This window comes from Topomyia yanbarensis, chromosome 1, assembly GCF_030247195.1.
Source record: "Topomyia yanbarensis strain Yona2022 chromosome 1, ASM3024719v1, whole genome shotgun sequence".
NCBI classification, from domain to species: domain Eukaryota; kingdom Metazoa; phylum Arthropoda; class Insecta; order Diptera; family Culicidae; genus Topomyia; species Topomyia yanbarensis.
The window spans coordinates 11551721-11565662 of record NC_080670.1 but is presented as its reverse complement, the minus strand read 5'-3'; the positions used below and the strand labels follow the sequence as shown (position 1 = coordinate 11565662).

At 40.3% G+C, this 13942-nt stretch overlaps 1 protein-coding gene across 1 annotated transcript; it reads right to left on the bottom strand.

Moving 5' to 3' along the window:
* Window positions 1–7158: 7158 nt before the first annotated feature.
* Window positions 7159–11567, bottom strand: LOC131676895 (treacle protein). The gene is made up of 2 exons (XM_058956284.1): window positions 7575–11567; window positions 7159–7496 (listed from the first exon to the last, which is right to left on the bottom strand). Exons 1-2 carry the CDS (start codon window positions 11473–11475, stop codon window positions 7309–7311), a joined length of 4089 nt encoding a protein of 1362 aa, XP_058812267.1. The 5' UTR covers window positions 11476–11567; the 3' UTR covers window positions 7159–7308.
* Between the last annotated feature and the right edge of the window lie 2375 nt (window positions 11568–13942).

Sequence of the window (13942 nt, the reverse complement as noted above, 5' to 3'; positions counted from 1 at the left end):
GAGACAATGGTTTGGGCTACATGGGTTAGAATCTTTAACAGCTAACCCAACAATTTCCCGAATTTAATCCATCTGACTATAATAAAATCCAGAAATTTGAAGAATTAGTACGACGATGTTGGCAATTTTTTTAACCTCATTAATCTTTACTGATCTTTGGTCGGCTTTGATTGTTTCTAGGATTGATTGGGTCATTAAGCCATCTGTTGTTTCTTGGTATTCTCTTATATAGCTAATACTAAATATACGAAGATTTTTGACGAAAATGTATGTAGAAAATCCATTTAATTGCCTTTTGTTAAGTTAACTAAGTTTATTGTTTTTTTCGATTATAGAGGTTTTAACCTTAAGGTCATTCGCCTCTTCGTGATAGAAAAATCTCTTATGAAAAATTTCTAACCCTATGTGCAGGGTCGGGACTCAAACCCAGGTGCGCTGCGTACAAGGCAATTGATTTACCAACTACGCTACGCCCACCCCCATTTATTGTTTTTGTATTGTAGCGTAACATTAGACTTTACTGTAAATTATTATAAAATAAGTCAAATGTTGCAGTGGAAAATGTGTCTATATTACAGTACATTTCTATTCGGAGTGCTATGAAAGTAAAAGAAATCGGTTATGCCCTAAATATCACACAATTGAGTTCTACAAGACGACGACATGAATGAACTCATGATGAATGAAGTTCATGTTTGACAATTCTCGGTGGTTTGTTTACTTTGTCAGTTGGTTGCGTGAGTACGAGTGCAATCTGTTACATTCGAACTCACGTAACTACCATGTAAATAAACCACCGAGAATTGTCCAACAAAGTTCATCCGGCTCATTTTGTGGGGCTATGTCGGTTCATGTGAAACCTAATTGTCAGCCAGCGAACAGTTTGGAAATGGGAACCATTACAACACAGATAAGTGATAACAGCGCCATCTTTGCGCTGTTTTTCCAATGTCACTTAAAATTCTCGTATATCGTATACCTAGAGGGGTTGACATGAAATTTTAATTTTGAATTACCTTTTGATCTGGTAGTTCTTACAAAAAAGATTTCATGGCTTTAGGGTTTACATCACAGCGAATTTTTTTTGAAGAACCCACGGCCGGTAATGTACCTCCCGTAGTTTTTGACCTAGGTATATCGCGGTAAATTATGGCACTGTTACAAAAATTGAAACTACCACAACACAATGAAAAGGTACCTTGACACCTGAATATTCGTGTCCATCTGAACCGATTGGTTTAAAACTATTAATAACCACAACAGAACTTAAGTGCGCAAAAACGGCATAAGCAAAATTCCATAAAAAACACGCGGTACATCCGCCCCGAATCGGATGCTGGACTCTCTATATTTAGATCGCATTTCTCGGTCCGCCCGCGATCCACCCGAGGGCTATCTGACATTGGTCACGATCGATGGGAACGAATGAAACGTCATCGGAAAATGGCTGGCCGGTTACCGGCGTCTTCATCGTCGCCAAGACACAGCAGGCGGCGAAAGTTCATAAATAAACAGATCGACTTACCGTACGCGTACCTATGGGTGCCTACAACTACTATGTTTTGGATTCATAGATGATTAATCGGACGCGCCGGCTGCTACCAAAGCATCTCTCTGGCTCCGAAAAACACACACACACTGCGCTACCCCAATCCAATCACACGCATGTCACGAACCGGCAAATTTTATTTCTGCCGTAAAAATTTCACCGGCGCACGGCGGAAGCAGGACAGCTAAATCTGGTTCGATTGTCTGTGAGGTGTGTTGTTATTTCCATGTGAAAGATGATCAGTATGTTAGATTTATTTACAAACTTTTTATTGCTGCTATATTATGGGTGAAGCTGGGGGATGGATGATGCTGGAAATTATCGTATCTGTCTAGCAGGTTATTTACGCGCGACGATGTCCTTCCCACATGTTAAACGACATTCTGAATGTGACAAATTAAATAGCGACGGTAGGTGGCTGATGACGATTAGCGACTTTTTTGTTATGACATTATGACGGTATCCTCAAATATTTCGGTCGAACATTTTACTGCGCTTTAATTGATTGCACAAATTTAGAAGTTATAAACTGATTTAACGAAGCAAGAGTTTTGGTATCGGCTGCAATCGAATGAAAAAGCACCATACCCCACCCTTTAATTAGGTATTTGTATATAATTACGTTATTGTACATTTCACAGTTTTGAGACACCTGACGTTTAAATACGCACACTGAGATCTCGCCTTTTTAGACTACCGCCCTCCCCTTAAAGCCAGAAATTTTTTGTTTAGTCCCAAATTCGTCGTGTGAACGGTTTGTTTTCATCCAAATTCAATCGTCAAAACGTCACAATACCAACGCAGCTGAATTAATCTATTACCATTGACATTGAGGCATATTGTTTGCCTCCCAATTAGAACGTCAAAAAGGTACAATACCAACACAGCTTGATACGTCTATGGAGTATTTATTATCATCAAATATTTGGACAATAGTTTTGCGTGTATCTGATGTACTACATACATGTCAACATGGATCAGAACCCACCAATGCACAGAGGAAATAATTAATTCAAAACCTGATCAAAAGTCAAAAATCTGTAATATCATTGTTATGTTCTATTTTATTGTGTAATGTGATTATTTCCGCATCGTTTGACAGATGACTGGCTTTTAAATACCGTGTTTACTCATGCTACAAGAGGTACCAATCGACCAATTTTAGCTTCTTTTTGCGTTGCATTTTATCCTCATTTTATTCTGAGTTTAATGTGAGCTATCTACATCCCTCCCGAACTCGTTGATGATTTCAACGTTATTGAGCTACATATCGAGACAATGCTGACTATGTCTACAAGGCTCAAATCACACGACTATCCGGTTGATTTAACATTCTGAAGATCTTTCTCCACTTTTTTAGATGGGATGTCGTTACCGAATATGAGGCAGTCAAGCGCTGGTTGCAATGCTGAGGAACCGAGCATTGGACCTACTGTTCGTTTATGCAGAGATATCATCTAACTGCCGTGAAGCTCTTAAGCTCTTAGTTGAGATCGATTCACACCACCGTCCGCTCTTTGCAGTCGTAGATTGTCCGCACCAGATGCAATTTATGGAAGTTCGTGAAGATAGAGAATTCAACTTTTCTAAAGGCGATTTTAACGCGCTTAGTAATTCGCTTCGAAACATTGACTGGTCGACGGTACACATCGATGCAATCGACATTAATGCTGCAATATTCACGAATATCCTGAAGTATTTGTTCATACTACATATTGCTGCTTCATGACCACGCCCTAAACTGCTGTTACGCACTTGCCGTTTATGGGAAACGATTGAGAGCAGCGGCCTTAAGGGGTTGTATACAAAGTTGTGGCGAAAAAGTGAGCTAAGTTCGTAATTTTTTTAAAGCGTTTATGCAAATTTTATTTAAAAAAGCGGAAAACAGTTCATTAGTAGTACTATCGAAGTTCGAAAAAACAGGTTAAATTAGAAAAAAATATTCAAGGTTGGTGGAGTTATGGCCTATTCCCCCAAGCGTGTTTTTTTGGCAGAGGTTTGCGGTGAACGCTCTCCAAGGCAAACCGCTCAACAGAAATCAAAAAAGTAAAAAGATTATTGAATAAAAATGTATTGTGGTGTACTTGAATGGATCGGTTTCCCAATAAATCCCGCCCCCTATCTGTGAAACTAGGAATCAATGAATCATACTCCTTTGTCAATATGTCCGCCGTACCACAAGGCAGTAATCTCGGCCCGCTGCTTTTTTTCCATATTCTTCGATGATGTCTGCTACGTGATTCCTCCCGGTTGCAGGTAAATTTACCCCGATGAACTGAAAATTTGTATTGTCGTATGATCAGTTTGGAGGTATAGAGATACATAGATCTTTTTGGAGAATGGTGGGTCAGAAATTTGCTGATACTCAGTGTCACTAAATGTGCTGTAATCACTTTCACTAGAAAGAAGTCTCCAATTGTTTGGAGCTACACACCAAAAAATAATGAAATTTAAACGACATGTAAATCAATACGAATGTAAACATACAAAGATTGAATCAAAAATTTGATTGAAAATTACGTTAAAATTAATTGAAGCATCTTGCAGCATACAATTGCACACTTTCATTCGTGTAATATTACATGTCATTCATTTTACAGCAGTATTCGAGTAAAAATACATTGAAGTGCATTGGTTTTCCGTTCAAAGAAACTGCAATTGTTTATTTGTGGTGGAACTTAATTTTACATTTATATTCATGCTACAAATATGTGCATGAAAATAAACTTAAAATTACAAAATATTTTTTTCTGTGTACAATATGTCCCGTAAAATGCTGTTGGATACAAAAATGTCTTTCAGAGAGCATTACTCCAGAATCGTATCAAAAGCTAACATGAATCTTGGGTTGATTTCTAGAATATCCAACGATTTTCGTGATCCGTATTACTTGAGAACACGTTATCTATCACTCGTACGGTCTATTCTGGAAGTAACGACTATAGTTTGGGGTCCCTACACTGAAATTTGAAGCAGCAGAATTGAAGCAATTAAAAGAAAATTTATACCGTACTCGCTTAGACCGTGGCATAATACACCTGAATTACCGCCCTATGAGAATCGACGCCGCTTGCTCAACATGGACACATTAGCCAAAAGAAGGAATATTAGTCGAGCTGTATTTATAGGAAAGATTCATAGCGGGTCTTTTGATTCAAGCTACATTCTGGAGCATATCAGCATCAATGTGCCACGTAGAACGTACAGATCGAGAGAATTTCTACGACTTGATTTCCAGTATACTGAATATGGCCAAAACTAGAAAAACTCTAGTAAGAGAACTGCGGAGAGAAAAACAGCATTTTTGGCAACGTATACCCCGGCATTGTATGGCAACACGTCCAATGTTATAAGGATAGGCAATGTTCGATTGGATTCGTTTTTTGACAGCTAAACGCGAATCCAATCGACCCAAAATGGAGTCTCCGCAGTTCTCTTTCTAGAGTTTTTCTAGCCAAAACGAACCGATTAGGGTAATGTGTGATATTTTTAAACTCTTATGTCCATTTTGACTTCTCTGAATCTATATATAGGTTGGCCAAAGTTTGTTCATGATTTGTTATTGTTTACATTTTTGACCCGTATTTAAAATCCGTTACTCGTTCCAACTAGCGAATCAAATTATCAAAATCGTTAATTGGATGGAGGTGATAATGATTGAATTATGACACGCGATTGTTCACATATACGTACAACTCCAATGCCGGAGGGGCTGACAAAGTGTTTATTTATAAACAGAATCAATTAATGACCTAATGTTCATATTTTAAGCTCCGTAATCTACGTCATGAGTGAAACACCATCTTCGGCTACCAAAAAGAACGCATATTTTTGCACGCCCACAGCGAGCGGCTCCTGTGAGCTAAGATTCGCATTAAGCAAATTAAAAATACGATAAGCACCACCCGACCAACGCGCCAGATGTGCTATATAGCGGAAAAAATAGCAGAACAAGTCAAAAAACATAATAAACTTGTCTTGTCCGAGTCGAGCAGGCACGACGCATTTGTTATCCTTTAGTTACTACATTCACATAAACATGTGGAAGCTCGTGTTTATTATGAATTGGCAGTCAAACATTGTCCGGAGATTGATTTCAGTCATAAAAAGTAATAAATCTTGTGTATCTATACTACAAAAATAGTAGAGTAATAGGGGAGCCAATCTAGTGTAATGGTTCTTAACCTGGACTGGATTTAAAGGTTACCGGAGACAATGGTGATTTTTGCGCCAATGCGAAAACATTTTTACAGATGCTTAACTCAAACACAAACCATTGCATGCAATCGCTGTAACGGCTGTCACGTGCTCTATAATATCGCGTAAATACACATTCGACAGAGCAATAAAATAATTGAGATGAACTTGCGTCATGTTTCTTGGTATGTTGTTTTTGTTTGTCTCCTTGAATTTGTTGCAAGATAAGTGAGATGGATCTTTACAATTCAACTTCTCCTAATTAAGGTCACTCAGTCTTATGCGGTTTTGGTTTTTTTCCGATGCTGGTTACGTTATAGTTACGTAGTTAGTTTGTTTCAGTTTCTAATAAAGACGCTGAATCCCTTTGGATAAAAATTCGCCATCTCTATCGTTTGTTTACCGTTTATCTGTCAATATCATTCCAATCAAGCACGAGACCTGTCAAAAACACTCAATCCGTAAAAAAAATCGCTTCGAATCCTTCTGGAACGAGGTCCATTGACAAAGTTTCTTTGAACAAGGTCCTAGCATGTGTCAAAACTGTTAATGGTAGTGAACAGAGCCAACCTATCAAATGAGGTATTGTTGACGTAGACGCTACCATTCGCAGTAGAAACCGTCACACATACGAGCACAGAAGCAGTTTTAGTTTTGACGCATGCTATGACCTTCCTATATACGGACTTTGGTCCATTGACAGGTCTCGTGCTTGATTGGAATGACACTGACAGATAAATGGTAAACAAACATTAGACGTGTCGAGTCTTTATCCAGAGGGATTCAGCGTCGTTAGTTCTTTAAAATAATTTTTCAAGTTGAATTAACAGGGGACCGCCTTCCACCTCGACCCCTATCCTTTTGCTGAGTTAAACTGCCAAAGACGAGCCCTGTGACTGAACCCAGTGTCAATAAGGCCGATGATGTCAAAATTTGCAGCTTATTTTGGCATCAAAATCATTTTACAAATCCGGAAATTTATTGGGTTTAGAATCTTCATTCTCCTTTAAATGGCCCTATTGTGTTCCATAAATTGAATTGACGGAGCATTTGCTTGTGTTGGTACTGTCCTGTATTCCTTAACTGTCTTCAAAAATTTCTATGCTCGAATGCAATGTCACAGAGCCTCCATGTTCAAGCCAATATGTTTTGTAATTCATACTTGTGCAAACATTTAAATGAATATCTGTTCGAATACTAGCGCCGGCTTGCAAGCATATCCGAACTAGAAGTAAAACTATGTAAGCCATTTTGACCAGCTCTCAGTTCAATCGAACTCATTAACGCACCCGATGGGGATATCCCAATCATCTTTGATTAGATCGTTAATTTTCACAAATCTTCATGACTCGAGATGGCTGTGGCAATAATTTGAACTAAAAGATTTATGATTACTACTACTAGTTTATTTGTGTAGTTACATGTTTTGAAATACAATTTCGCACAGTTCATTTTCTAACATGTGTTTTTGAAACAATCGCAAATGAACCTTTAATTTTCAACAAGCCAATAATCCACAATTAAGTCCTTTCCCCACACTCAGCATACAGAAGTACAAGGCCTTACTTTCGAACAACGCCAGCACTCTTGTTTCTTTTTCGCAAGTGCTTCGGCTGCATACGAATGAACGACGAATCGAGCTGCACCGGCATGGTGCGCTGACGTGCGATAAACAGTTTCTGGTGTGCATCTGGTGAACTATGCTTCTTCCCGATACTCAGCGGGCGGGGCTTCGCATCCTCTGATTCTCCTGAAAGTAGACCAAAAAACCACGCATCCGCTATTAACTACAGACTTGGTTCTAAACTCTACTGCAACTCTTACTAACTTGATTTCGGTGAACTGTTGCTCTTGTTTTCCTTTTCGTCACTTGCGGTGTTGGTGCTGGACGAAATTGGGCTTTCATCCGTCGCTGTTGACGGTTCGCTCGTGCTCGTCTTCTTGCCTGCAGAGCCCTTGTCCGATTTGCCAGAATCATCCTCCCGTGTAGACATTTTCTGTACAGCTGTACCACGAGTTAGCGTCAATCGGCGGGTTACCGTGTCGCCTTCATCAATGTTTAAACTGTTCATCGGTCGACGGGAATTGTTTGCTGATCTTGCTGCTTCGACCGAGTCTTCGCCTACTGTTGCCTGCTTTGGATCTACCTTGACTTGAATAACACTCGAGTAATCCTCCAAACTCTCCGTCGACTGATCCTCGGTGAAGGTACCCATGGTACTTTGATAGTCTCGCAGTAGTTTTTGCTTGGTTGATCGGAACTGCCGGTAGGACTGTTGAATCTTGGATGCTGCTTGAGCCTCTGCTTCTTTGTTCAATTCTTCACGTTCGATGAATTCGTCCAGTGACTGATCAATGGCGTTGTTACCGAACGAAGCATACGGAATATTGGATGATGTTTTGTGCAAAAAGCCTCGATTTGCCTGGACGGTTATCTGCGAGGCTAATGTCGACTCCGTATCGGTCGATACGATTGTTTCCAAAGCTGTTCGCACATTGTTGTCATCCACCAGATCTTCAGTGTGCTCAGGTTCGTAGTAGTCTGAATCTGCCACAGATACCGAACTGGCTAGTATTTTGTTGCGAATGTTCCCTATGTAATACCCGTCGAACTGATCTTCATCCTCAGCGTAATCGGGATCATACTTCCTCAAATCGACATAATTTGAATCCTGCCTGAACAGATCCGCTTTCTCTGTCATACTTCGTCGAATAGGAGCTCTTGGTTGTGTAGATTTCAATATGGCGGCATCGTCTCTGGAGTGCATCTGATTCAGCAAACTCTGGTTACGGCTCGTAGCGGCAACCATCGGATTGAACGCCTCATCCACTACGTCTGCAGAAACCCCATCACCTTCGGCTGGTTTAGTAACACTTTCAGTGATGGGGCCCTCCACTAAAAAATCATTAGTGAAGCTTCGTTTGGTCTGCTCCCTACGATTTGGTTCTGGTGACTCCTCCGTTACAACAACATCGGCATCATCATCCTCATTTTTGTCTCCACTTAGAGCTTTCAAGGGGCTTGCATCATTTTCCAACTCCGTTTTCTTTAATGAATAAAATAGTGCTTCAGCCGAGTTTGCATCGAATGACGCCAGATCCACTTTCTTGATCTCTTCCAATTCAGCACTGTGGTTTTTGCTCTCCGGTTTCGAAGTGGAGGGAGACACTTCACGTTGAATGCATGGTTCTTCAACAACTGGTTCCTTCTTAGCTTCGCCGTTTTCTGATCTATCTTCCGACGAAGTAGCTTTAGTGGCCTCTTGCAAATTTGGTGCTTTCTCAACCGCTTCCAACGAACCTTCAGATTTTTTATCGGAACTTTTGGCTGCATCTTGTAAACTTCCATCATTCTCTGTTCCATCTTCTGCAACTTCAGTCTCATTACCATCTGAGCCTGGCTTTCCCGGAGGTGCAGACGGTTCTTCTGAAGCCAGATCCTCGCCACTTATATCGAGAGATATAACTTTATCAGTGTCACCACCGGTCCCCTGTTCTTCCTCCTGTGACTTGACTTTACCTACTTCGTCATCATCCGCCATCCGGCTACTGAACGACGCGTTTCCAGCTTCAGCAGATGCCTCAGCTCCCGACTCCTTAGCGGACGACTCATCGGTGATTCCATCCGACTGATCTACGCTGGGATTTATCTCCGATTCAGTTCTTTCCAGGGAATGGTCCTTTGAAGCATTTTCCGAACCGCCATTCGATTTAAGTCCGTCTTCTTGATCGACTGATTTTTCAGGTGACCTATTTTCCGATGCATCGATTGCTCCCGGCGGTCCATTCGATTGCTCTGCCTGTGATGTAACTGGGTCTTCAGCTGGTGTAGATGGCTGTGGCTTTTCTATTGCTTCAGAACGCTTTTCCTCTGCGATGAATACACTTGTATTCGATTCATCCTCTTGTGGTACTGATGGATTCTCATTGGGCTTGTCGGGAAGATCGTTCACTGAGTTGTCTTTATCTTCCTCTGATAGTTTCTTGATTTTATTAGTCATTGCTTCAGCGTCAGTTTGATCCTTCTGAGAACTATCCGATTTATCTGCGTTGGAACCAGAAACTTCTTCTTTAGTTTTCTGTGTCGTTTCTTCAACTCCTGCCTTTGGTTCACCCAGGGTAAACTCGGCTGATTTTTCTGGAACTGCAGCTGGCGATTCTTTAATTTGAAGTGATGCCTTTTCGGTATCAGATTCAACTATCAAGTCAGAATTTTCAATGCTTTTCGAGGATTGCTGTTCATCTGCTATTTTTGCATCATTCTCTGGAGCCTCCGTTACCTTTTCGTCTATTGATTCCGCCTCTTCCACAATTTTTTCTCCGTTTCCATTAACCATATCAAGAGATAGTCTCTCTACTTTTTCTTTGGATTCAACTTCACTAGCCTGAATCTCGGTAGCATTTTTGTCGACATCAATGGATTTATTTTCATCACCTTTCTCTGCATTTCCAACAACATTCTCGAGCAGCTCTTCAACTATTGGCTCAACATCTACACCTGCCGTTTCATCAGGTACATCTGGCATATCGGGTATTTGTTCAAACGATGATCTCGATTCAATCTGGTCAACATTTACTTCTTTATCAACCGTATCTAGCCCTTCAACTGCATCCTCTCCAGAGCCGAATTTGACTGGCATTTCATCAGGTACATCTGGTATATCGGGCATTTGTTCGACCGATGATTTCGGTTCTGTCGGTTCCAATTTTACTTCTGTATCAACCGTATCTGGTGCTTCAACTGCATCCTCTCCAGAATCATCGTGTTTGACTGGATCAGACAACAGCTCAGCAGAACCATTCACATTCGCATTCTCCGACGACTTGTCTTCAATAACAAGTAAATCTACATCATCCACGTTCTGTGAGACCAGCTCGGTTTCAGCTGCTTCTTTCGCAACATCGCCCGAACGTGGCGCACCTTCCAATGGTACTTCTGCCAAGTCGACCACTTCACCAACGATCTCGGCGGTGCTGGGAGTACTTCCGAAGTCTTCCACCTTATTTCCATCTGCATCCGGCGGATAAGAACTCAAATCCTCACAGTTAATCGGATGCTGTTGATTTTCTATCGATTCCGTCTCCACCGGCGCTGGTTCTACTACCTCTCCAGTTTCTTTATCTGCGTCATCCAAATCTAGTACCGTTTCCCCTAACACGGTCGATACCGCGTTTGCAGCAGCCTCCGAGTCAACACTGAGCATTTTACCAATCGCACTTTCCTGAGGGATTTTACTTTCTTGGTGCACATGTACCTTCACCACATTGTCTTCCGAGATTACCGGATCTTTTGCACTACCTGTTCTCTTTAACGACTCAGCCGAACCCGGCACTTCCTCTTTTTCAATTGATTTGTTGGAACTTTGTTTTCGAATGCGCTTTCTTCTTTTTCCTTTGGAAGCGGCTTTAGCGCTTCCTTCACTCTCATCATTATCGCTAATCGTTTGGGCCTGAATGCCACTAGATGAACTAGCGACCTCACCGGCACTTTCACTGCTCAGATTCCCATTTTTTTCGCGACATTTCTCCCTATAATCTGCGTACACCCTTTGGGCACTGAAACTTCTGTAGCCCTCGTTAAGATCACCATCACGTTCGCGGATTAAATTTTCAAAGTACTCTGCCGCATGGACGTATATGTTCTCCGGTTTTTCTTTAATCACACTTTTCGCCAACCCTTTCATCAGTTCCGGTAGGCCATCCGGCACTTTAGGCGTTGTGATGGGCATCCTAGCGAACACTTCCTTTGTGGTCGAAATCTCGCACTGAAATGATTTCGAAGGCCAAATTCATTCCCAAGTCAAGTTTGCCACGGTTGTTTAGTGAAGCCAGTTACATATAATGATATGCAAGTTTGGATAATCGATAAATACGGCAAGGGACCAACTCTCACACGTCGTCATAGGGTTGTTCGTTCTTCGAACGAGAAACAGAAAAAAAAACCCTGCAGGGATGCAACCCAGGTTGTTTCATTAAGTTTCAAGGGTTAGTAGCTGGTCGTTTCCCGGGTTACTGATGGACGACAACAAACAATATTCCTGCACGGACGTGTACGTGTACAACATATGAGTCGCTGACCGCTGCTGTCCTGTTCCCTAACGAAGAACATTTTTTTTACGAATGTACGACACGACATTGCGGCCATTTGAGGTGAGGAGAAAGGATGTGAATGTTCATCGAAGAAAAAAGATGTAGCTAAATGAATCACGAGAGGTCAATGTTTAGTGGTGGCTGCTGCCGAACGAACACGTGGCTTAATAATTGGCATAATATATGTTTCATTGTGTTATTGCATATATGTAGATTATTGATTTTGATGAGACAATTAGTTATCAAATATACCAGCTATAGATTTGAACTGTTAAAAGTAAAACTTTAAAAATATAAATAATACTGTAATGGAATGCCGAAGGAATCAATCAAAATTACATCACAACCCAGGAAAAAGCTTTTAGTTTGAATATAATTAGAAGATGTTATCTATGTTTCTTGTCGTTAAGGAGTATGCTGAGGTCAGTGAAAAATTGATTTTTTTTATTCTTTTATTGTATTATGTTGTCTATTGGGGTTTTAATCTCGATGGACAAGGAAAAGTTTTTTTCAAATAACTTTTTTTCCTTGAAAGTGCTCAACTTGAATTTTGACGGTAGGTAGGGAACATAATTACCTATCTTGGAACAAAATTTCATCCAAATCAAAGACGGTTTTTTTGTAAATAGACTGTATATTTAATATTGATTTTTTTTTTCAGTGTAGGAGTCGATAAAGAATTTTTTCGATATTTTTATTCGAAAATTTGACTAATTGTTTGTAGGATTTCTCATTTCTAGACTATAGCCATTGGAAAAAATGGTAAAAAAGATTGCTCCTTTTCAAAAGACAGTCTAGATCATATTCGGAAAAACAAAGCATGCACGGTCGCTTTTTGAAACAAACTCTTCATGTACAGAAAGTTTCATTGAAATCTGAGAGGGTGCTGCCAACATTGTTCGAGTTGGCGCGAAATTCGTCGGAGGCGTTCTAGCAAAAAACTTCCTTCAAAGAAGTTGTTTATTTTGATATTTTTAGCAAATGTAGCAAAGACATTTATACTCTATAACCTATGTAGATGGCGCTACATGCATTTCAAAAAATATTCGAGGAAATGAGCTTTGGTTTTATTCTTAAATCTTCAAATCATATAATAATGAAAAAGGTTTCAATGAGTGCTAAATGTTATTACATTTGAAGGGTGTTTTCATCATAATTATAAAAAATATGTCTCAGATTTTAAAAAAGGCAATGAGACACTTAAAAGAAAAATCTGTAAGTAGCACTAACATAAATTATAATTCCAGATCAAAAAGTTCAGGAACTCTACGGGATGGCGCTGGGCCTGTGGCCTTCGACTGGCATGGTCCATTCTCAGAAGCTTGGGTGGGGGACAGGTGGATCCTGCTAGTTGTCGACTCTTGATCTTTGGTATGGGCTAGTTCGGGCAAGGAGTGCAGGACTGGCACCTAAGAGATAGTTAATTATTCAGGACTTTTTTATGATTATTAAACTCGACCAAGCACACCAGCCCTTAGAAATGCTAAGCAGCCCTTTTTCGGTCGGTGTAGTCTATTCGAGCTGAACCAGGCGGATATTCAGTTTGAGCAAACTTTATGGGGAATAGTGGATAAATATTTCCCATGTCCTTTATGGGGAGAAGATCTCTTTGTGAAACTCTAAAATGCCTTCAACCGTTTAGCCCTTCAGCATAATGATAAGAGAAAAAATGAGAATTCTCCTGATTCATATGGTAATAAATGCGAATATTGATTAGAACAGGGATAATCAAATTCTTTTATAAGTCGAATGTGGAACAGCACAATCGAAGAAAAAAACAAGCGGATTAAATGCGAAATTTTCCACTATGACGTAGACTCCAAAGCGATGGTAGGGTGATTTTCCATAGAATTGAACAGACTAGATGACACGACATTACACACTCTCTGAAACAAATGCCTGGATGTGTTCTGGTTGCAGTTGAAAATCGAAATTGATTATCTCGAAGCCATATTTTTCAAAACACGTGGTTGCGGTGACTAGGATTGCCAAGAAAGCTTTCAATCGATATTTTTTTAATGTTCGTAATTTGCCATGTCCTTGAATGATTTCATTTATTGTCTAAATTATCATATCAATAGTATTCCCTCCCCTAGGATGACGGTA